The 25283-nt window shown below is 44.7% G+C and overlaps 1 protein-coding gene and 1 long non-coding RNA gene across 2 annotated transcripts in view; both read right to left on the bottom strand.

Moving 5' to 3' along the window:
• Positions 1–9446: 9446 nt before the first annotated feature.
• LOC306663937 lies at positions 9447–10839 on the bottom strand. The gene is made up of 2 exons (XR_013764595.1): positions 10650–10839; positions 9447–10094 (listed from the first exon to the last, which is right to left on the bottom strand). It is a non-coding gene; the product is annotated as an uncharacterized lncRNA (long non-coding RNA).
• An 8872-nt stretch (positions 10840–19711) lies between these two features.
• The window catches only part of ANKH (ANKH inorganic pyrophosphate transport regulator), a 133408-nt gene continuing 127836 nt past the window's right edge, over positions 19712–25283 (bottom strand). Inside the window, 3 exon segments of the mRNA XM_079144578.1 lie at positions 19712–21723; positions 22808–22907; positions 23508–23631. Of these exon segments, the coding sequence (XP_079000704.1) occupies positions 21610–21723; positions 22808–22907; positions 23508–23631 (338 nt within the window). The 3' untranslated portion in view covers positions 19712–21609.

Genomic DNA, 25283 nt, shown 5'->3' with positions numbered 1-25283 from the left:
CATCTTTAAAGTGGTAAGATGTTCTAGAAAAAGACAAGGTAGTGAAAATTACGTTATGTTTACTTTTTGTCTCAGTTTATTGCAAGATTTCAGAAGTTCTGAGGCCCTGTGGTATTGGAAGAAAAATTATTTACACGTTAAGCAGGCCTGACTTAAACCTTTGAGCTCATTTAAGGTACATTTAAACCTAAAAGCATTTCTCTGTTAATGTCCCATGGAATTTACATTGCTTTTCCAGAATGTTTTTAGAATCTCCTCCTCGTCTGAACTTCTGGATGTTTCACATCCACTCTTGCACTAGGATCAGTGATAGCAGCGTCAGGGAACAAGCAGCAGCAATGATCTCCAGCTTTTGATTTTGGTGTGTGTGGGTTTGGTCTACAGTGTTGCCGTTCCTCTTCCCTAAAATATGGCATATGAAAATGTTTTAGGTGCACAGAGCAGGATAAATCCTGTTTTCTTTATATAGCCACTTACACTCTTACTACACTGTGGTATATTCTGTGGTATATTCTTTTAATGTCTAATAAGGTGTTTTCTTTGATTAATGAAAGCAGACATTGGTTTTGAATCCTTTTGTTCCACCGCCCCGCCCCCAGGTTTTAGAGTTTATCAGGAAAAATCTCAGGCCACATTAATTGGTAACATCTCTGTTGGAAGAAGCATTTATGGGCTTCATCTTTTTTTCTTCTTCTTTTGGTAAGAGGTTGTGTTGTTCTTCCTGTCCTCCCCTTCATCCCAGGGTGCTATTCTAAGAGTTAGTAGTCTATTTTTTTGAAGACCTTCCAGTTAATGATTGAGATGCTGTTTCCCCTTAATGATATAACACTCATACCATCTGAACATATACATAGAACTTACATAGTTGAGTCTTCTTTTGATGTTCAAATATGGCTTGGTCATTTTTGTATTTTTCTTAAGCAGTCCTTGTAGTTTCTCCCCTTTGAAGACCAGAAAATATTTTCAGAAGCATAAACCACTGGGGAATCACTTGTAGGTATGCACAGAAATGCCTTAATTTAAGTTCTGTGACTGCTAGAAAAATAAAAAGAAAGCCTTCAGTGCACGTGAGGTGAATCTGAAGTGTGGGTAAAACACATAGAATCCCCAAATAGTTTAGCAAAGGCAGGGTGCAATGTCAAGGAATTTAAAAATGGCCTAAGGAACTATGAGAATGAGCTGAAAGAGGAGGAAGTGATTTTAGAATAAACTTCAAAATGTCATAAAAACAAACAATATACACTTCTGTGCTTAGTTTTTTTTTGTTTTTGTTTTTTTCTTTTTTTTTTTTTTTAATTGGTTCTTTTTAGTTGTGCTTGGGTTTTAAAAGGAGAAGAATCTGGATGAATGGAGGACTAATGTGCATAGATTCCATAAATTCCTATTTCTAAAATGCAAGTCCTCTACTTAAGAGAAGTACAGTCTTTGATGCATAGCTTATATGGAAGCATGATCTCTCCCAGTGGGAGGGAAAGACCCGGGAGTCCCTACCAAGCTGTGTGGTGGTTTAGTGAGTATGTGGGGAAGGACATAGGCAGCTGATGATTAATGATCTTGCAATTCACTTTATAACCTAGAGCCATGAAAAGCACCAAACTCAATTGGTTTGGTTATTTGCCACCCCTGGCTTTTCTTGGAAGGTAGTAGCTGTAGGAGCAAGGTGGGCTTGGCCATGACCAGAAAAGGTAGGTGAGGCTAACTTTCTGTATGTGTACCCATGCACACTGGCCTGCAGTCACTGCATTCCCTTTATGTGTGCAGTGGCCCAATAGCTTGGGACCCAGTAGTATTCTGGGAGGGTGGACACATGTGATTGTGTGTTTTTTTTAAAACAACAAATTAAAATTTATTATTGGGAATGGTAAAATGAATTGGTATGCATACTTCAAATACAGTGGCCATTGTGTCTGGAAATGTGTTAATCATACTGAAATATCCTATCAGTAGGCCATTTATTATGTCTCTCTCTTCCCAGGCAGCTTTAGAGCCACCTATATATTTAAACATGAAGCTCAGAGGCTTCAGTAGTGTTAATGGAGGAGGATACTGATTGGGTTTAATTTCAGTTAATCTCAATGATTTCTTGGGATAACTTGGGTCAGGAATGAAATTGCCAAATATGGGTCAATAAAAGGAAAGGACACTGGACTGAAAATATCCACAGTCTTGGTAATCATTTTCCTAGTAACCGAGGGTGCTCAAGCCCAATTATACTTCAAAATAATTTTTTGTACTTAGCTTTAGGAACTTTCACTTACATGTTGAAAAATGCCTTGTTCTGTATTCACATAAGTGGTGCTAAAAATTCAGTACCCTTTATGAGAACCTCAGGAATCCACAGTGATGTTAATGACATTGGAGTATTTCAATATGGGAAGAAAGCCAAAATGAATGTATTTAATGAACTCTCTTCTCATTTTCTTTGTGTTTATAAAACTCTTGGTATTGTTACCTGTTTTTGGCAGCTGCTAACTTTCTATATTATGAATTTGAGGAGGATAATAACCCAATTTTATAACATCTGCCAGAGTTGATGGTGTTTTTCTTCCATGGGGGAATCTACCATGAAGGCTGAGCCCGTGTGAACCTGACTGTGCCAGCCCCTGGCTTGTTTAGCATCATCTCTGTTTATACTGTAAGATGTCTGAACTCATCAGAAATTTCTCCTGTTTTGAAAAATATGCTTCTGAGGTTCTGGACAGTTTGGGGCCTTGCTTCCCACTGGCAAAACTCATCCAGATACCTGGCTTATGGAGTGAGAGCAATCCTACTCCGGGGTTTTGCTGTTGATCCCTTTTAGCAAACCTGGCTGCAGAGGATTGTAAAAATAAATAACTCGAAATAAAATCAAAATAAAACTCAGAAGCCTGGCTGTGTCACTGTAGTTAAATGCCTGCTTTTGAGGACTCTGGCAGATTGTGTTTAGATGCTTTGAATTTCTAGCACCCTTAGGCAGGCCTGTGATGTCCAGAGACTGACTCTTGACCTTACCCCTGCCCTTTGGAGTGAAAGAATCAATTCTGGGGAGGTGTTACTGGGCAGAGCTGGAGTCAGATGAGGTGAAGTGATTAGCACATACCTTCAGAAATGGTGCATAATTTTGGACTTAGGTCTGGATTAGAGAGCAGTCCCACTACCCGTTTCTAACAAGGTGAGTAGAGGTGAATTACTGAACCCCCTTAAATCTCAGTGTCTTCAGCTCTGCCTTGCACAATCTTATCTCAGATGCGGTGTGGATTAAGTGAGACGCCAGCATGTAACAGACTTAGAGGAAGATTCCGTGGGGCCTGCAAGAGGAGGTTCTGCTGCCAAAATCCTGACCCAGCCTTGCTGTGTGTTTGCTGAGAAAGGCCTGCTGTGTGCAGAATATCTTAGATCTCTGAACCATTTCAACTACTGGAAATGTGATAGCAAGAACTTGTATGTGTTGCATATGAGTTATGATGTCACTGAAAGAAGTTAATAATCTAAAGATGGGGCAAGGTTTTCACAGGTATCTCAAGAGTAGAGAATGAAAAATGAACCAGCAGAGTTATGCTTTCCTCTTAATCAAAGAACTGTTGGGTCTGGAAGTCTTGCAGAACGGTGCTGGGCTTGGGAAGGATCTACTGGCTAGGGTTTGAGCATCCCTTAGAAAACAGTGCCAAGCTGGTAATGAGAGCAAAAAGTCCTATGATAAACAGCAGCCACAAACCCTTCTCCTCCTCCACTGTCCCCTTCATGTGGGTTCATCAGCTTTTTCAGTGTTGCGTATAAATACACTTTCTTCCTCTGCTTGTCTGAGTTATGGTGCTCAGCTCAACTTCGAGGCCAGTACTTCTTGTATTTCTTCCTCCTTGGTCTTCTTTCACCCTAGGAGTGGAGAGAAAAAACCATGGTCCTGACAGTAGGTCTTCTGGAAGCCCTTCTGAAGGTTTTTACAACTACCAAATGGTAAAGAAGCCCAGCTGCTTTATGTGTGTTTAAAACACAAAGGTATTTATCCAGTGCGTTTCCACTCACCCCTCTGCCTTGCTTGAAGCTTGGCCATTTTTTCTGCCACTTCTCTTGAGTTGTTCTCTCCTCCTTTTGTTTGGGTTCGGTTGCCTGTGCCTGTTACATAGCTCTTTCACTAGTTGAGTATGTGCTTGAAACATCTTGTCAGATTGTCCTGCAGAGTGATCCCCTTGATGTAGGTCCTTGCCAACACGAGCTTTATCAAAGTTTGTGATCTTTGCTGAGCTGAGAGTTGGAAGTTCAATTTGCATTTCTTTACGAGTAAGGTGGAGCATGTGTTCATTTGTACAAGCCACTTGCAGGTCATTTTCTGGGAGCCATCTGTTCATGTCCCTTGCCTAGCAGTTATACATTCTAACTATCTTTGGTTTTTATGTTTGGATTTCACAGAAGAGTTTTTGTAGGGACAGGAGCAGTGAGAAGCAAAGGCAGACTGAGGGGCAATTGGTTATCCTCCTGAGCTCTTTGGTTGCAAGAAACAATAACTCAGGTTATCTTACTTTGTGGAGGGTTTGACCTTCAGAGATAAGAAAAGGACCTTGAAGATAGAGACTGTGGGGAGGGCCATTGTGCAGGAGTCCTGGGGTCAGAGCATGTTCAGGGGAGAAAGGTGGAACTACCTTTGTCCTTTCACCAGAGTACCTACTCTGAGCTAGGCTTGCTTCCAAGCTCAGGGAAGCAATAATAATCCAGTCAAGGTCCAGCCCTCTCAACTCCCTTCTGCCCACCCAGCCCTCCCCAGCTTTCACCAACCCTCACAGAGCTCCTGTTATTCCTAACAAGTGAGCCGAACTATATGTGATTCCAGGGATGAAATCGCAAGGCAACTTCATTTTTTAGAACTTCCATTGTTCAAGATGTATTCAGTGGGAAAACTTTCCCTGCCCCTGGATGAAAATTTAACTCAAGGCATCCTGGGACTTTGCTGAGTACTCTGGCTAATAGAGCTTATAGTCATATTAATTTGCCAAATGCTATTTGTGTTAGCTCTCTGCCACTATAACAAATACCTTAGATAATCAACTTACAAAGAAAATTTTTGACTCGGTTTTCGAGGTTCCAGCTCACAATAGGAAAGACCCATTGCATTTAGACCTGTGGTGAGGCAGCATGTCATGGCAGGAGCATGTCATGGAACAAACCACTCGTCTCATGGCCAGGAAGCAAAAGAGAAGAAGAGATGAGGGTCCTCTAGTCCCTTTCAAGGGCTGACCCCGTGACCTAAAGACCTCCCACCAGGCACCACCTCTTAAATATTCTGCCACCTCCCGATATCCCTGCCCTGGGAGCCAAGCCTTCAGTACATGGACATTTAGGAGTGTTCAAGGGTGAAATCATACCCCTTTTCTTCTTAAGAAATTGGAATGTCCTGTTAGAGCCATGACTAATGAATGGCTTGCCCTGTCTGGCCCTCCAGAGTTGAAAGGAGAGGAAGGAGACAAGGTGAGGGAGAGCAAAGGTCTTAGCTCTTGACAGTTGTCCTAAACTGGCCTCCCTGGGGAGCCTGGGCCTGCGCAGGGCTTAGCTCACATTCTTTTCTCATGGGGTACTTCCAGGGATCTTTGAAGACCCCTTTGTCCCCCACCCTTTGTCCCCACTTCAGAGCTTCTCATTGACAGCTGTTCCAATGTGCCAGTACTCTGTACTCGGACCTACTTCTTCCTGGGCAGCTCCTCAGAATCCAGTGATAACCCAGCTTCGTTCTATGGAGCACTGCTCCTCCCTCCCCCAATGTAGTGCTGTTGGACAGGCCTGAAGATGACCCCAGGCCCACCTGGTGATCACTATTGCCAGGTCTAAGTCAAGGGAAGGATACGCACCTCTGCCCTGTCATGCTTGCCTTGTGCCAGGCAGCCTCAGTGCACCTTTTCCATCAGACTCAGCAGGTGAGGCAGATACCAGCTCCCTGATTCCTGGCACTCAAGGGGCCAGTTCAAGCTCTTGGCCCCTGAAAAGCCCTGTCACTCAGTTATTAAGAGGTTCCCTCCAACCAAGACACACCCTTGAATGGGATGGGACTCTGTGCAGCTCTCTGCCTAGAAACCATCTCTGCAAATTCTCTTTCTAAAAAAAATGTCTTGGTCCTTTGTGCCCTTGTTGTGGATGGGAGATGACAGAGAATTAAGACTCCGGAGCAGGAAGCTGGTTCACCATTAGGAGCCCCTGGTTTTTGTTGCTGCTTCTCATTAGCTGTTAATCCTGCATGCTGGCTAGGTTCTTGATTTCCGTGCAGAGCCTGGGTAGGATGATGTACTCCCACAGACGTGCCAGGCTGGCCTTGCAACCATCCATGCCCAGAGCAAGAATGGCCAGCCTAGAAAAGCAGGCTGGGGTGTCTTAGCATTGTCTCTAGAGTGGGGGAAGGGGAGCAGGTAAATGAGGGGATTTCTGGGAATGGCTGAGTACGTGGGGTGCTGCACAACTCTCGGAGGTGTCACTCACATCATATCCTAGGGACAAACAAGCCTAGAGAAGAAAGACCTGGAGCCTTCTGTAACACCCAGGCCCAAGGGGAGCAGGAGCATCTGAGGTAAGCTGTGGGGCTACAAGGGAAGCTAGACGTGGGAGAGACCAGGGAACAGCACCGATGGGGTTAGGGTCTTGAGTGGATGTGGAGCAGGTTCTTGAGTGGCTGCTGATGTGATTGCTCTGATAGGAAGTTGGATAGGAGAAGGTGGGAGGGGTGGGCAGGAGGTGTGCAGGGAGGGGCTATGAGACCAAGGCCTCTCTGGAACCCCCAGAGGAGATGTTGGGAGGTGACTGAGTATGCAGGTCTGAAGCTTAGGAACAAGTCAGGACTGGAAAACAGACTTGGGGATCACCAGGGTGTGTTTAGTACTGGAAACAGGCCCAGATTGAGGCCCTGGAAGCCTGTAGAACTGGATTCCCCAACTAAGGTGACAGGTGTCTTGGACCACTTTCATTCTTTTCCAGAGTTGAATTAAGAAGCATTGGGAAGCATAGTTGCAGGCTGAGGAGGGCTACTGTTTCCTGGTGTCGGAGGCATCTGGGGCAGAGGTGGAAGAACCAGCTGGTTTAAGTTGTGGCCTTGCTGGGTGAGGAGGAGGAGGAGCTCTTGCTTTTTCACCATGAACTTGCAAGAGTCTCTCCACAGATGGCCAGTTGTCCTTGGCCACATTCTTTACACCAAGAGAACTTTCACCATAAGACAGATGAAAGTTCTGACAGGAGTCTTAGGTGTACAGCATAGAGTTTGAAAATAATCACTGCATCTGTTAATTCTGTTTTTGTCTTTGGGCTCGAGGGTTTCTGAACCCGAGATAAGATTCGACTTTGTTTCATGAAAGCTCTAGTTTTTTCCTTTGTTGAAGGAAACCAAACCATTCATAGATTCATTGACTGAAATGTTTTCCTGTGACTTGGAAGCTTAGCAGACATGGCACCTGTCTTCCTGAACAGCCACCAATCATACTGCAAATCCTAATATCCCAGGAGATCATAAAAACTGTCCCAGAGGACAGGAGGCTGATCCAGGGCACTAGTCTCTTGCCTGACTCAGGGCTAATAAGCAGTGGAGACAGAAAATGGATGCACAGTTCATTATTTTTTCCTTTTGTTGGAACACCAGTGTGTTCAGCTGTGAAATGAGCAAGGCATTTACTGGCATGCATTGTTCAGGCAAGAGGGCAGAATGAAAGATACAAGCAAGGCCAATTTCCCCTCCACCCCAGCACTGCTTTCGATAGTGTCAAAAGGGAAAGCTTGGGGGAGGGTGGTTTTCTCCATGGTCTGATCAAAACTCCACCCTGAGGCCAGTGGGATGACAGGATACGCAGGAAGGGGTGCAGGGGAGAGCTACTAGGAGATAGCTCATGGGGCTGGAAGAAGCCCACAGATGTGGGTGGTTGTGGAGGAGGTGATACATATGACTCATCCTGACAGAGATGATGGGACAGCCTGGGGTGGGGGTGGGGTTACAACTTGCCCCTCATGGTATTGCTGGGCCCTGCAGGAAAAGTAAACAGCGCTTGGGTCAGCACAGCTCCATATGTCTTCAAGGCAGCCAAGAACCAAACATTCCCGACACTGCTGGGATGAAGAGAGGCATGTCCCAAGAACTGAGTGGAAACAAAAATGGCACCTGCAAAGTTCAAAGACATGGAACTTTGTGTAAGGAAAGCACAGTAGGGGTAGGACTGAGAGCTCGGATACACGCTGTAATAGAGCAGAAAAGAAAGACCTCAATCTCGAACAAGTCACTGGGATGCTCATAATCTTAGGGGCTATATGTCTGTAATAAAACACTTCATGTAATATGAGGAGGCTAGAAAACTAAGAGCCATCTTTGAGGTGAAGATATATTTTTAGAGTAATGCTGGGCATGGTGGCATAAACTTATAATCCTGGTGATTTGGGAGGCTGAGGCAGGAGGATTGCAACTTTGAGACCAGCCTCAGCAACTTACTGAGGACTTGTTTCAAAAACTAAAAAGGGCTGGGAACATAGCTCAGTGGTAGAGCACTCCTGGGGTCAATCCCCAGTACCAAAAAAAAAAAAAAAAAAAAAGTTCTTATATAAAGATTGGTAGGAGCAAGACTCTTAGATGTGGGCTGGAGGAGTTTGATTCTGCTTTTCTCACATTTGGTTAACACGTGTCTGATTTTGGGATTCCCACTGTAAGAGGGAGGTGGAGAAGTTAGGGTTCAGGGAAGTACTTTCAGTATTACTGAAATTGTAGAAGTAAAAATCATTTTAGTACAGAATAAAAGCTGAAGCAATAGTTATATTTAAATAAGACAGAGAGTAGGAGACTTATCCCAGTGCTTAGAGGTTTTAGCTACCAAAGCAAAGGGTCAAATTTTAATATCTCCTGTAAAACTGAAAGAGGGAAATTATAGTCGGGATTAGAAAATCAAGTAATCTGTGAGTAAATAGACTATTTGAAGGGTTATGGAAAATAATATTCCTAGAAGACTGCTCCCCAAGAAAATGGAGGAACGTGTGGCGGGAGGCAGGGGCGGGAATTGGCCAAACATTAAACCTCTCCCAGTGCACCATTTCCTGGTAATAATGTGCCCTAAAGGAAAGGGGTGGATACTGACCTTGACCTTCCCCCATGGCAAATTAATCCTAAATCAAAGCAGAGCGAATAACAATGGGCAGGGTATGAGTACTCATCCCTCAGGGTCTAGTTTTAACCTGTACAACTAGTCCCTGATGGTCAAAACTGCACGTGTAGCTTCCAATGATTACATCATCCTCATTGTACCTATAAAACCAAAATCCCCCCCCCAACTGAGACCCATTTTTCGCATCCAGAAAATGTGTCCTGACATTGCCTGAGTCCACAAATGAATAAAGCCTTCTCTGAATCCGTTAAGATCTGTTTCCCGTCCTTTTGCTCTTACATTGAAGATTAGAATAAGAAAATGAAGAAACTAAAAGCAATCTCAATTATCTGCGAACTGTTTAATAAACTTTATTTAAAGTAAAGTATAAAACCTATTTGAAGTATATGGGTACAAATTTTAAAAACCTGAAAAACAGAATTATATAAATGCTCTTAACAATGCAAAAACTTCCATCTATTAAATATATAAACAATGCTTGTTTGAATAAAGCATATATTCACACTGACCCTCAGTCAGTTTTAATCAAAGACTACACAAAAATTTTAATGCAATTGATTTCAACAGTTTAAATTAAACCCATAGTTTTGATGTGAAACTGAAAAGCCTGTAGGCTAACAACCACCACACAGGTAGAGAAATGGCTCCCTGTCGACTTAATTTTGTTAAAAGAAAAAAGAAAAATCTGGATTGCTGCTAATGTTCACATCTGAAATGAAGACTGAGGTAACTTTATTTTTTCCCTGTCGGATCTCATATGGTGTTCTGAAACTAGATCCCATGTATTAGACCAGGAAGAGGCCTTCACAATAGTGACTCAAGCCTCTCCTTGGACCAGTGGTCCAGGTGGGGCCAGGTGGGGCCTGAGAGATGGGAGTCCTGTGGAAGGCATGCTGTGGGCCTGCGGCCTCCAGCTTGGAAGCTGTCCTTCAGAGGATGAGCAGGGGCTTTTTGGTACTGGACAGAAAATCTTGGGTTTGACTCTGCCCATTTTGTGAAGCTATTTGGCTTTTTGGTCATACTGAAGCCAGAATTGGGAACAGGTAGTTAGTGTAGAAATAGGGGATCGGGTCAAATCGAGGAAATGGAGGCCATAAAATCATCTGCCTCTGGAAGTTGGAAACTGCCCCTGGAAGAATGGAATGTCAAGGATCTCCGGAGCCCATTGATTACCAAATTTACCTGCCTTTATCAAGAACTGCAAGCAAGGAGCTGCTAATTAATGCCCCCTGGGCCCTTGCCTGCCTGAATCACCTTGTCCCTCCCCCTGCCCATGGCTTCTCACTTAATGCAAAACCAAGCCTAGTCACGTAGGCAGGAAGGAGAGATAAGGGGGGGGGGGGGGGAGAGAACTGGAGAACAAAAGAGAATTTAACCTATAAAAGATGTAGGGTGCACTCACTTCTTGGGACTTTAGAACATCAGCCATGGCCCCCTTCTCCCTGCCGGGAGAAGTCTGTATTATTACCTTTAAATAAAACCTGCTCAATATGCTTGCCTTGGCGTGCTTCTCTAGTGTTCAATCTTCGACATTAGAAGGAGCAGAACTCGGCACCGGTAAACGGCGGTATCAATACCAGCCTTAGAGATTTATCCTGTCAAGACAAATACTGAATCCAAGAAACAAGGTATTTGCTGTCAAAAGCCTTGAGGATATAGCAGCCCTGGGTTAATGGGCCTGCTTCATGGGACATGGCCGGTGCTGGGTAATTGGTGGTGATATTTACCTTGTATCTGCTTTGTGATACAGGGGTGGTATTGAAAGAATGGACATTTTTTTAAGCTGTCTGAGGTCACCCTCCCAGTTATCTTAACTCCCTAAGGTCACCCTCCCAGTCATCTCAACTCCCTAAGGTCACCCTCCCAGGAATGGGAACAAAGCCCTTAAAACTGTTCCAAGAAACAGCCCCAAACAGAGAATAAAAGGGTAAATTGAGCCAGATAGCCAGATAGTGATCAAACAGAATGATTACCAGAAACTATTGACCAGAATCTACGCCCTGTTGTAAAACATTGTGAAACATGTTGTATGTTATCAGCAAACCCAGACCCCCTTTGAAATTTCCCGGCAGCTTTGTCCCCCTTTTCCCTTTCATGTGCGACCCCTCCCGATGTGTGGTTTCTGCCTTTATAAACCTACAAGATTTTCTGCTAGGGACTCGACTCCTCGAGTTGGGTCCCAGCGCGCTGGAATAAACACCTCTTGCGGTTTGCATCAAGTGACGCCTCCTGTGGTTGATTGGGGTTGCCGTCCATCCATGGGACAGAGTTGGGGGCCCTTTTTTGGGGGCCTTACATTTGGGGGCTCGTCCGGGATAAGACGGCCCCCCTCATCCGCGGAGTCGACCTTGGAGGTAAGAAGGGGTACCCCGAAGTTGTCTGTCTTTGTCTTGTGTTTTGTTAGTTGGTCTGGTTCTGTGAGCGCGCTTTCGGTTTCGGTGGCAGCCGTTCGGTGACTCGTGAGAGGGGCCGGACAGTGGCCGGTAGACGTGCCTGGGGGGCCACAGGTTGCAGCCCTGGGGGACGCCCTAAGGGTGGAAGGAGAGCCAGGGACGCCTGGTAGTCTCCGTCGGTAAGGGCGCTGATGGGGTTCAATTGGTGGATCAGAGATTGGCGCCCGTCTGTATCTGGTTCTGTTGTGTGTTTGTGGCGGAGGTGGAGGAAGGGTTGGAACAACTGGGGGGTTCTGGGCCCGGGCTACTCTCGGGTGGACCCCAAAGGTTCCTTCTCTGGACTCCCCCTCCCAACAGCCCTAAAGGGTAACTTAGCAAAGTAGCTTCAGTCTCAAAAGTAATGAAAAATAAGGTCTCATAATTTTAACATCCAACCTGTCCTGATGAGATGGCTAAAATGCCTTAGACACAGAGTTTCTGTTAAAACCTGTTAGATCCTTCCAGATCTCAGTCCAGGCTTGCATTGAAATATAAATAAAAGAAGCCTAAAGGCTCAGTAGGAGACCGGTCTCAAACCCAGGGAAAGAAAAGGTAAAAAGAGTCTTTAAAACTCCAGCAAAGTAAATTTTATGGTACTTTACTAAAGTAATTAACGGCCGTATGATTTTTTTCCAGGACTCTTGGTTTTTTTTAATTATATGTTTTTTTGAGCTCATGATTTTTTTGACCAGTTCTATTTTTTATTCAACTAGAGTTTTTGAACATCTGTTACACTGCAATGGAGATTCACCTATGAAGTTACAAGGGCTTGATTTTGTGTTATTTGTATGTTGTGCTGTCTGATGTCATGTTTTGTCTGTATCAAAACTGAGCGCTCCTAAAATTAAGATTTAAAAATGGATCCAGATACTTTTAATTCACGTGATTTAAAAAGGTTCAAATTGGGTAAACTAATAAGAGTAAAATGTCTTTGAAAATAACTTGCAAGTCTCTAGGTGGTCAAGCTAATAAAATATTGATGTTAATAAAATGTCTAATATCAATTGTTTCTAGGACTTTTCTTCAACAGGGAAGAGACAGCAAATACTGTTCAGGACACTTGTCTGATATCTTGGTTTTTACAGAATAAGTGAATTAGAGTTAACATGTATGGGATTACTCTAATGTGTTTGTAGAGACATCTGATTAATTTACAAAGTTAAAATGCTAATTGTTAAATAACATCGAGTACTTTTAACTCCTTGAATTCCATGGGGTATCATACTTAAACATTATTGGTGTTTTCATAGGTTGGTAAATAAAAGGGTTTAAACTTGCTTTGTGTCATCACTAAACTAAAAACAAGGTTACTAAGAGTATGTCCTAACAAGTGCAATTCTATATACAAAGGGTCCCAAAAGTTTCAACTGTGTTTCAATTAGAGTACTATAAACAACAGAATATTTAATCTTATTAAAATAGAGTAATTTATCTAAATTCAGAAATTTCATAAGAGTTGTTTCAGAATGTGAACAAAAAGGGGTCAACGAGTAGGAAAGAGAAAATAAAAGGTTCTGGGTATGGAAATATATTTAGTAAAAGGAAAAAGGAAATGTTTCTGGGTAAGAAAGTGCTTGTGTGATGAAATACATGAGGGTCTAAGTAAGTGCTAAGAAAGTCTGTGTAAGTAAAAGGCAAGTTTCAACAAGTTTGTGTGTAACTAAGTTGGTTATATGTATGTGAGACAGCTAAAACTATTGAAGGTTTTTCCTAAGGTGAAATACTAACGTTCTGATATAAACCAAAGTTTAATCTATATGGTAGAATGACATGGTAAAATGACAAGGATTTGAAACACTAATTTACTCTTAACTTTGTGTCTATTAAGTTTTATTCTTTAGAACAATTAGTCTTAAAAATTGGGGTGTATACAATTATGATTAAACAACTATTATAGAGTATTGTACTTTGTTACAGAGTATACATTTCTCTTTAAAAACTCAATTTGGTAAGATAAAAGTGTCAAGGTATTTGTGAAATGGTCACTAGTTGTATATTAAATGTGTTCATATTTTTCAGGACCACAAGTTTTTAAAGCAACTAATTTATTAAGCTCTGCTATCCTCCAGATTAAACTTGTCTGTAATGGTAATCTTAATCTTATAAAGAGTAAATTTTATTGGGGATTTATTTCTATCATTTAATGTTCTATTATAGGACCTGCTATCAATAGGGTATGTGTAAAATTTGTTACTTTTTACACTGGGATAAAGAATTTCAAATGTAAATGTATTTCTAAACATTAGAGTCTGATTGTTTAAAGGTTAATATTGTGAAACATGAAAGAAACATGAAAACATTTTGCCATTTAATCACAAAAGGAAAGTTAAAAGCTCTCTCAGTGCAGGCCATTTAGCTCATCTCGTACGTAGAGTTCCTGACTCTCAAGCGGGAGGCCTGGGTTCGAGTCCCAGCACTCTCGGATTGTGGAAATAACAAAAGCTCTTTCAGCCTTTCTTTGATTCATGTTTTAGATACTATGTTAAATTGTGTTAATTATAAAGTTTATATAGACTCAGGAAACAGTATATGTAAACTACTTAATGATATTTAAGGAAGAAGCAAAGATCAACATCAGAATTAGAACACTTAAGATCTGTAAAGAGCCCTGCCTTACCTGAGATAAGGCTCTGCCTCCCACCTTACTGCATGTTAGAGTGACTCCAAAATAAGCCAGACTTCAGCTTATTTAAAGTTATAGTCAAAAGATTGGTTCTTGTTGTAAAAGTACTGTGATCTCAAATAGGGGATAGAATGTAGTTCTCAATCGAAATTCAAGATAGCTATTATACAAGCTGAATATATTTTTTTACTCTTGCTAATTTCATTTTGTAAAACTGTTACCTGTTAATGTTTTGCAGAAGTAGCTGCTCCAAGAACAAACAACCTAGGTAACTTGTGATAATAAGCCATCACCTATAGAATAGATAGTGGTAACTTCCAGTACTAATGCAGTCTCCAGTTAGATAAAAGGGTAAATAACTGTAAAGTTATGGACATTAAAGTTAAAGCCCATTACTCTTAATTTATGACTGGTGAGACTGGCTTGCTGGATAATTAAGATCAAACTTAGAAATTGGAGTTAAATACAGAGGTCAAGAAAAGTCCATATTTGGGTCTTGCCCTCAACATTAGCCTGAACCCAGGGAATAAGAGAACTTCTCTAAGGAGCGTTGCAACTCTGGGTCACACAACCTCCTGATCAAGGAGATTGTTGACTAGAGGATGAAAAATCATCCAGTGCATCTGCTGCAGAGGAGGGTCATGGAAAAGGGGAAACATCCCTTGATGTTTCTAAAGGAAGTCACCCCATCAAGAGACCCTGCCTAACCAAAGTCACTGGTGGAGCTAAGGAGCCGCTCTTAAGTTCTGTACGAGTGACCCCTGTGGGACTCAGCTGACTCTTTAACAAGACAGGAACCAGGTCAATTTGACCAGCTTGATCTTAGACACCCAGCAAAACAGTTAAAACCAAAGTATAGCCATTCTTGGGCATTTAAAGGAAATAATAGTTAAATGTAACTTTAGATGTAGCCTGATAACTATCAGAGAAACTGCCAGAGTCAGAAGTTTTTAGTCAGTTTAAGGCCTGCAGACCTTCCTAAGCTACACAGGTAGACTTAATCTATGTTTGCCAGTATGATTATCTATTTCTAAGTAACAGAAGTATAGAGATCTCTACTAAACACAGGTTATACCAATAAAGGGATATTTTACAAAATCAGATGACATTAAGTAGCTTAACTATATTTTTTAGGGACATCTATGGCAATGTTAAAGTCCCCAAATGAAGGCCTTGTCCTCTCCAGCCTTTGCTAGGCCTAGTTATGGGAACAATTTCTCAGTTCTTTCACCTCCTGGTGAGAGATTAACTTCTGTCATTTTCATGATACTCAGTGGCATGTTTCAGATGCTGCAACATTTACTTTGTGCTAATCTCATTTCAGTACTCATGTCTTTTTGTTCTTCTATCATAGAAGCAGCCACCCCCAGATGACTTTACAACCTGCTCTTCCCCAACCAGGCTTCTTCCTGGGACCCCTCGATTGACCCGATTTTTAAAAAGAAGGAACTCCAAACTGCTTGCCCCTCGCTGCCCCCATTCAGCTTCGAAGCAGCCAGAATGACCGACGCCCCTTTTCATTTCCTTAACAAGCAGTTATGGGTTCCTAAAGCTAAAGCGGGGAATGAAGACAGAATTGGGAATAGGCAGTTAGTGTAGAAATAGGGGATCGGGTCAAATCGAGGAAATGAAGCCATGAGGTCATCTGCCTCTGCAAGTTGGAGACTGCCCCTGGAAGAATGGAATGTCAAGGATCTCTGGAGGCCATTGATTACCAAATTTACCTGCCTTTATCAAGGACTGTTTATCAAGGACTGCAAACAAGGGGCTGCTAATTGGTGGCCCGCCCCCTCGGCTCTTGCCTGCCTAAAATCGCCTAGTCACCTTCATCAGGGAAAGAATAAGTGCTGTACAGGTACTAATGCTCAGGCAATAATACCAGTCCCTCTGCCATGGAAATAGCTTTGGTGAAGAGTATATAGAGACAGAAGTTCCATGATTAGAACTTACCAGAAAAGAAAATGGGGAAATGAAAGAATGGACATTTTTTTAAGCTGTCTGAGGTCACCCTCCCAGTTATCTTAACTCCCTAAGGTCACCCTCCCAGTCATCTCAACTCCCTAAGGTCACCCTCCCAGGAATGGGAACAAAGCCCTTAAAACTGTTCCAAGAAACAGCCCCAAACAGAGAATAAAAGGGTAAATTGAGCCAGATAGCCAGATAGTGATCAAACAGAATGATTACCAGAAACTATTGACCAGAATCTACGCCCTGTTGTAAAACATTGTGAAACATGTTGTATGTTATCAGCAAACCCAGACCCCCTTTGAAATTTCCCGGCAGCTTTGTCCCCCTTTTCCCTTTCATGTGCGACCCCTCCCGATGTGTGGTTTCTGCCTTTATAAACCTACAAGATTTTCTGCTAGGGACTCGACTCCTCGAGTTGGGTCCCAGCGCGCTGGAATAAACACCTCTTGCGGTTTGCATCAAGTGACGCCTCCTGTGGTTGATTGGGGTTGCCGTCCATCCATGGGACAGAGTTGGGGGCCCTTTTTTGGGGGCCTTACAGTATGAACTTGAACTTTGGGAATTAGTTCTTTCAATCTGTGGGGCCTTGCAGTTTATAGCCCCAACTTCAGGGAACTGGAATCGACCTGGCCATAATGTTTTCTTTACTACAAAGGCACTGTGACCAGGGCTTATAGTAGGGAGCATCTGTCTTTAAAAGCTTAAAGGAATGACCAATCTCCACATCAGGGAATTTCCATGAAGTTGTACATTTAATGGTACAACCATTTTTAGCTGGTCTGTCCTCATCTTCTCCCTTCTTTAACCTATAGAAACCTCATATTTCTGGAAAAAGGATTCCTAGTTCTTGTGTGCTTTTGTTTAAATGTCCATATTATAGAGGCTGATATCAAGTTTTGTTAGTAAAGTGCACTTGAAATTACATAAGCTAACTTAAAAAAGGGTACTATATAAAAAAACACTCACCGAATCTGTGTGTAGCCCACACCACCTACAAAAGTACATGTAAGTGTATATGAAGTCTTTGCGACCCTAGTTGGTTGAAAACGAGGCAGAGAAAAATTTATCTGTAAGATTAAATAAATATTTTTGAAGGTATTGGTTATACTTTCTCTGAAACTACTTTGAGAATTTTTTTTCTTTTGATGTAGGTGTTCTTCCTAGCAGAAAATTACAACAGATGACAGACCTTAACCTCCCCTCTTGCAGAGAAAATGAAGTTTAAACTTAAAGCAAGTTCTCTTCATCTCATTATTTTTTTCCTTTGGAAATCAGATAGCAAAGTATATAATTTGTTACCTTTTCTGACTCCTGAGTGGCATTTGGGTTATTTTGATTGCATAATGTAATTTCTCTCATTCTGAACATTTATGTAGTAATTTTGGATGTTCGGCCTCTGAAAGGGCAGGTAGCAGGGCCTTTTTTTATGTTTTCCCTTCAGATTTTCTCTACATCCTGTTTTATGTGTGGTTAGATCAGCTGATGAGTCACCTGATGTTTTGCTGTTTCAAATGACAGAAATAGAGATTCAAAATAACCACACAGTGTAGTATCTTGGATGTTTACCAAACACATTACTCAAAAACATGCTTTTCTACGGTTCAAATGCTTTTTATAAAGCACCCTGTGGGAGCCGTGTGGGAGTCGGTGGTGTGGGGAATGCAGGCAGGAGCTGCCGGCTGAATGTGCAGTGTGCACATCTCAGCCCTGAAGCCACCACGGCTTCCAAAGTTCTACAGTGCAACTATAGTGCACTGCAGTGCAACTGTAGTTACAAAGAAAGGTGGCGGGGAGCAGAACTTAGAATGTAAAAAAACCCTTTTCCTGGACTGTGCCCTAGTTTGATGGATGAAGACTTCATGATAAGTTTAGTGGGCAGCTCACCTACAGAGAGAGAGGCCAGAAACTTGCTGGTTGGTACAGACCAGCACATGATAATCTTTCTGGGTGCTGGTTATACTCAGATTTACTGAATTAAATTTCCATCTTAAAATATATATTTATTTATTTATTTATGCATGGGATCAGACCCAGGGCATTAAACATGTTAGGCAAGTATCTCCCTTGAGAAATGTGCATTTCTCAAGGTAACAATTGAATTGCAACAATATACTTTCTACTTTGCACACTGTCATTCTCCACTTTGGTCTGAAGGGGGAAACAATTGAGTCAAGGGCCCTTGGAGAATTACAAAGAAGTTCTTCCCATACCCCGCCCCTTCAGAAGAAGAGACTCCCCAGATGGAATAATTAGCAGGGTGGGAGCAGCTGGCTTTTCACACTTCCTCCTCTAAAGATACAATTGAATAACTTTTCTCATAATTGGGACATGTCACGACTGTCCCAACCCTGCCAAATCCAGAAAGGGCTCCAAGTGAGGATGTTCTTGGAGTCTGAAGACCTATCCCAGCTTTATTACTTCCTAGGGAGTCCCAGGTGCCCTTCCTCCTGGGCTTCTGGTCCCCTGCTCCTCCAAGGTTGTTCTTGGGAAGACTCAGTGAAGAATGAAGTGCTGCAACTGCCACATCCAAGTTTCACTGAGCCTCTGATATAGCTTAGCCAGTGGGAAGTGTTCACTCCTGAGGCTCCTTGGGCATTCCAAGCAGAACTACCTGCTAATGCTGAAAAGCAAAACCAGAGCAGCAGCTTTGGCACAAAACAGGCTCAATGCAGGCAGCGAGTAGGGGACTGGCTTTTACTCAGCACTATAAACAGGGGGCCTTGAGCGCCCATGGATGAATCCTCAATGGGTGAGGGTTTTCCGCCAACATGCAAATCTCTCAACCTCTCTGAGCTGTGGCCAGCAGGTCCAATCTTTTCATGACTTCGTGGAGCAGGCCTCATCTAGTTCGGTTTGCTCAATTCTCTGGTGTCTTAAAGACACAGTGTGCTCAGAAAATCCTTACCTAAGGCTTTGTTTTGAGCCACACAAATTCATTTCTGAGTATTTAGATGGAAATCTGCTTTGTGTCCTTGTAGTTTTTTTTTAGATTGCATTTGGCTATAAGCAATCTCTTTACCTTGAGAAAGACACACTTGGTCTTTCCACAGTCCTTGTGTGAATCTCACAGGCACAGTGCTCTTCTGAATCTGTCGGCCGAACGAACTGCACTAAGGTAAACATGTTGGAACATTTCTTGGGTTAGCAAATTTGAAGGATTGCCCCTAATGACTGAAATGTGGGAAGAAGTGCCCCCTCTCCCCTGTGCCTTGTCCCTATCTGGAGGATGAAATTATTGGTGAAAACAGAACATGCCAGCTCAGGGTTCTGCCTTCAGAGTTCAGATGCTTATAAGGCCAAGTTGTTGCAGCCAAGGTGAAGGAAATACATGAAGAAGCCTGTGCTTCAAGGTAGAGGGTTCGAACAAGCGCTACACAGTCACAGCTCCGGAGCTGCGGTAGGGGACTGTGTTGCTTCTTGGGTTCTTGGGAACGCCAAAGTAACATGATGGCCCATTCATCTTTATCACTGAAGGTGTCTCTGGAGTTATAATTGCGTGTCCTAATTGCATGATAAGGAGTCTGATTTCCCCTGGATTGAATGAGAAAGGGTTTGCTTTTTCATTTTGCTTTTTAACCCCAGAAGCATGAAATAGTCACACATGTTAAAAAATACTGCTGTTTAATTTTCTAGTCATGTACTTTTAAAAAGCCAATACAATTAGATTTTTTTTTTCATCTTTTCAGATCTGCCCCTGAAACCACCCTGAAGCAGCTACACATCCTAATGTTCAGCACTCATACACGTAAATGGAGGAAAAGCCACTCTGAGGAAGCATGTAAGGACTTGTCCATGTGGGCACATCTGAGGGGCATGGGGTGCCCAGAAATGAGACTGCAACCCTGTGAGGTTCACAGCCAACTTTATGCCCTTGCAGTATTTTTTCTCTGAGGAACAGTATGGTTACACAGCACTGAAAACGAGAAACACAAGGACTGCTTTTTTTTTTTTTTTTTTTTTTCTCTTTTGCCTTCCAGCTTACACTTTCATTCCCACTGTTGTCCACACAGCAGTTTATTCCTGGGTTACCCATGACCCACAGTAGTTCTCTGGTCATTTACGGACCCTTACATTCATATACAAACAAGGGACTTGGCAAAACTGCTACAAATAAGATACAATGGTCAGTGATACAATACGATTCAGCTGCAGGTATGTGGAACACGCAAGCAATCACCGTATCGTATTAGAGACATTTTATTGAAAATGCGAAAATAGGAAATGTATTATAGCCTAAAATAAATTACATAACATATACAGCATATATTTATATCTTTAAAATATTTTTTTTTGTTTAGGTTCTTTCAGTCTAGTTATTTTGACTAAAACAAGAATTTAGTGAACTGTGTCCATAATTTTTTAAAGGAAAAAACCCGCTTTCCAAAACTTAGAAAAATATACTGCACTAAATGGATTTCCAATGCATTATTTCAGGGAATATCACATAGTGACTTTGATAATTGTTTATAAAATGTCTTGCTTTATGGTGTGTGAGAGGGAAGTACCGTAGTACACTCCGAATTACCTGTACCGCAGAGGCGTGCCTAGGAATGGCAGAACCAGGTAATAAATCTACTTTAAAAGTTATGAGACAGCAACCTGGCATTAGAGTGCTAGATATGACTTAAAGCTTCAGTTCATCGTAAAAACTACATGGAAAGTGAGAAGGCTCCGTTTAGCTCGCTCTAGTGCCATCTTCAGGAAAGGGGTGAAAAGCAAGCCTGGGGCAAGTCATGCGGAGGGACGCTGACGCGTTGCGGGATGCGCTTTTGTGACGGCTGTAAAAAGGTAGCTTGTGTACACACACGTGGGGTGTGACAGCCCACTCGGATCTAGGAAAACGAAAAGTGAGATGCTAGTGATCACGTCAGTCTGCTGCTCCGACGGCGCTGCAAACGCTCCGGTAGAGTATTTCCGCACGTTGGCCTGGTGTGGTCACAGATCTGTTCCTCAGTGTGCAGGCGGCTCGGCTGCAGCCCGTTGCTCACCGTCTGCAGGTGATCTAGGACTCCATGGTGGGAGGGAGGTGAGGCTGGCCGCCAGGCTACATCTCTTACAGCCTTGTCACCGGGAAGCAAGTCAGAGGCTGAACTTCAACCTGCTGATTCTTCAAGCGACCAAGTGGGACAGGAAAGAGTCCGTGGCCTGCTGGGCAGTGGTGGCCCGAGAGGCGATGGCACAGCCGCAGTCCTTTGGTTCCGAGTGGAGATTGTCCGAGGGAGGAGTAGAAACCCGACTACGAGGCGGCTCCGTCTTCTGGGTTTTCAGGAAGCAGGGGCAGGAGTCGGTGGTTTCGTCTGTTTATAAAGCGGCAGGGAAGACCTTCCTGTAGGTCCCCACGTCAGTGTGAGCATACCCAGTATGCTAGAGAATTTACATGGAGCCTTTGAAGCAAGGCCTCTCGTTACCAAAAAAAAAGAAGGAAACACATGGGAGAGGGAGGGGATGATGCTGAAGTGCCATCCCAGCTGTCCCTGCAGTGCCCGTGGTGTCCTGTGCCTTAGTCAGTCTCCTCTCTCATTTCTACGATGTCTGTCACCTCCTCTGTTGGAGGCATGTCGGTCATGGCAGAGTCTTCCCCCTCGGTGGCTGACTCGTTCTCCATCTTCTTTTTCTAGACCAAAGAAGACTCGTTAGTGTGGGGCTGCCACAGGGGACAGGACAGCAGAACCGCGAGCAGGAGAGTCTGCCGGGACCTCTCACTGCAGACGCGGGTCTCGCCTAGGGTTGGGGTGGCTCACCAGCTGCATCTTAGCTCCGCATACTCCTCTCACCTGTGGTGTGCCTGAGGCGGTGCTAGGCACTCAGGGGGACGCCATCTCTCACCTCCCTACCTCTGCGCTCTGGGACTCTGACTCCCCTTCCTGCAGCACTTTCAACTGGAGGCTGTTCTTTGCAGTTCTGTCGCCAATGCTCCCTGCTACCCTCATGGCCACCTGTAAACTATTTGCCTCCTCCCCCTAAATCTTTGAATCTCATGTTCTAGAACACTCCTCCCTGTTCTGTCATCAGTGGGTCCTCTCTGGGACAGCCCTGGGCTCTCACTCTTGCTCACACCCCCGCAGGGCTTGATGACCCTGCCTGCAGGGTAGGCCAGCCGTGTGCCAGCATGTTGAGCATGTACCCCTGCGTGGGAGAGTGCCGAGGCAGCGGGGAGTGGGGCGTCTAGCAGCGGCAGGGAAGGCTTCCTGGAGGAGGGCTGGAGAGGGAAGGAGCTGTAGAGGCAAAGACAGGGAGAATGTCCTAATCACCTCACATTTTCTAAATTAGCCACACCTTGGTGATTTGGTCTGTGTTTATAAGGACTAGGGAGGAATCTGGCTGTAAGAAGAGTCACCTTTCCAGGGTTTTTTTTTTTTCATGGTCAAAACTGTTACTTAGTGGCTATGTTTTTCAGTTCTCTAGAGTTAATACCAGGAGGTAGGACTGTACACGTCCATCCTTTGGTTGTCTCTTCTGAGAAGTATGGCTGCCTTTTGAAACAGGGTGGGATATAAGGAAGAGCCTATTTCAGAAGCGTGGCTTCCCTGCTGTTACTTAAAGCTGACCGACGTGACGTGACACTGGCCCTGAGGGTGCAGACCCTGGAAGGATGGGATAAAGGTGGAGTGCCCGCCATCGTTGTCCCTGTGCACGTGTGGCGCAGACTCAGGACACCTGGGAGGAGGCTTTGCAGTTCTGCTGCCATTGTGTCTCACCTGTTTCCGATAGACGTAGCAGGCTGCAATGGCGACCATGGTGGATTCTCCCACGAACCCTGCGAGGAGGGAGCCCACACCCAGGGTGGCTCCATGCACCCTGGAGGTGAGAACACAAGGTGGTTTATCTGTTAAAGCCAAATTGAGCCACAAAACAGCAGATGCCAAAACCCAACTGAGGTTACTGGAACCCAGGAAAGTTGTAGCCTAGAGAGGGACAAGTGAACCACATTCTTGATTCACTGGGTTCAGAAAGAGCTGCACCTAACAATCACCCATCTGGGAGGAGGAACCTGGAACCCAAGGCTAAGCTGTCTCCCTTGGGACCAGCAGGGCAGGGTCCTCCATCCTCAGCTCAGCCATGCACGTCTCTCTCACTTGTGATCCCATAGCATGTCCCCACACCCAGAGGGATGGGAGCTCAAGGGCAGGGACAGTTCCTCCCTTCCTTTTGGTGTCCACCCTCCTGCAAATCCTGGGGGCCCAGCACACTGCCTGCAGTGCCACAGCAGGTGCTAGGCATCCCGTGGGCTGGCATGGGTCTCAAGAGCCTTTTCCTGCTGCCAGTCAGACAACACCCTGCTGAACGTCTACCTCTAAGAGGCTCAGGGGTTTCACCTCAAAGTGCAGATTTTTAAGGCTCTGGGCAGAGTACTTAAGTGGCAGAAGGCCCCTGGCTGCAAATCCCCCAATGCCATACCCTAAGTAGGGCAGGACCACGAGGCTGGTGATGAGGACGATGATCCGCAGCACGGAGCTAGGCGCCAGGACAAAGGTTTTCTTCAGTGTCATCAGCCACCCTGTCAGATGGGCCCTCACAGTGACTGTGGAGAGAGCGAAGGATTTGTCAGCTGTGCCTTGCTTCAGCCCTGCTTCTCACTTGTCACCTTGACCCAGGGCAGCACCTCCAAGACCCAGGGACAGCCTGGGACCCAGGCCTTGCTGCTGTGGCCCTGGCCTTCCTGCTGGAGTTGCTGATACCTGCTTCTGAGTCAGGTTGGGCTCAGTCCCTATTCCACCCAGGCTTCCTGCCTCCTCAGAGCCTTCAGGGTCCACATGGCTGGATGCAGGCAGGTCTCTTGCTCTGTAGTGATCACCATCTTCCTGCGGACCCCACTTGCACCTGTGATATAGTCCTGCCACCCCTACCCCCATCCTGACCATCCACCTCTAGAAGGCAACTCCCCCCCACCCCCTGCAAATAAAGCAAATTTTATGCCGGGTGAGCTCCGGTTGGCCCCACAGCTGTCTCCACTCAGTAGAGAGGTGTGGGATGTGAGCAGTGGGGAAAGAAGAGGGAACTTCCCATCATGTTCCCAGAGCCAGTCCTGTCCACTCCAACCCCGGGCACGGCCCTTTCTCCTCCCCTTCAGGGTGCAGCCAGTAAGATCTGATGCCTTTTCATAGTGACCATGCACACATTCGCTGCGCCCCCTCCCCACCCAGACTGCAGGAGGGCATGGCTGCCAGCCTGAGTGTGAAGGAGGCTGCAGGTGGTCAGGCACTGCATGGCGGGCGCCAGTGAGAACTGCCCTAGAGTGCAGATTGAGATGGAACTGGACGGGGTTTGAGGGAGAGTAGGGCCAAGACCTGGAAGGGAGGGGAGCCTCAGTCCCATGCAGGCAGCACCAGCAAAGGCTCTTGGAGGAGGAAGTGCTTGCTCCTGGGAAGCACTGGCTTCCCGGGCTGGTCTGTCTGGAAGGCAGAACCTGCTGCACTGCCCCTCACCCCAAGCCCTCATGGAGTAGGGCATTGAACCAGGGCTAGGCAAGCACTCTACCCCTGAGCTCACCCCTGTTCTTGCTGTTGTCCTGCCTTCCCAGGAGGTAGAAGGGTTATATCAATGAAACTCATTTTCTTCTTTTAGGCACAGACCCACTTAAATGTGGCCAAGGGAGAAGGTAAGGGTCAAGGCCTAGTCTGATCTGGTGGCTCAGACACAAGATTGCACAAGCAGAGAAGGGGCCTGACAGCTATCTGGAAGCTCTTCTTACAGGCAGGAAGTGGAGTCAAGAAGAGACTGAAGGTGACTCACACACCCAGAGATAGCCTGGTCCCAGCTGGAGCTTCCAGACTCCTCGGCCCCTCCTCAGGTCACATCTGCGGGCAGTTCAACACTGCCTCCACTGACTGATACCACCTTCCAAAGCTTGGCTTGGCCAGTGTCTGCCCCACAAAGACCAGACACCATCCCACTGTGGTGGTCTGGGTCATTTCCTCCATTCCAGCAATAACCCTAAAAGTGACAAAGGACTTGTCCTCCAAGAAGACTTGGCACCTAAGAGTGGGGGCTACCTGCTGCCTAACTTGAGAACCAGACAAGACTGGGAGATGTGCTGTCAGCCCTGGCCTGGACTAACTCTGCGGCTCAGATGTTAGGCTAATTGCAGCCTTGTAGAATCTGGCTTTGAAGTTTACTGACGTAGGTGGAACTTTTGGCAATTAATTTTTCTTTCTTTTTTAGTGCTGGGAATGA

This window comes from Sciurus vulgaris (genome assembly GCF_902686455.1).
Source record: "Sciurus vulgaris genome assembly, chromosome: 6".
Lineage (NCBI taxonomy): Eukaryota > Metazoa > Chordata > Mammalia > Rodentia > Sciuridae > Sciurus > Sciurus vulgaris.
The sequence above is the reverse complement of the archived record's forward strand: the minus strand, read 5'-3'. Positions and strand labels throughout refer to the sequence as shown.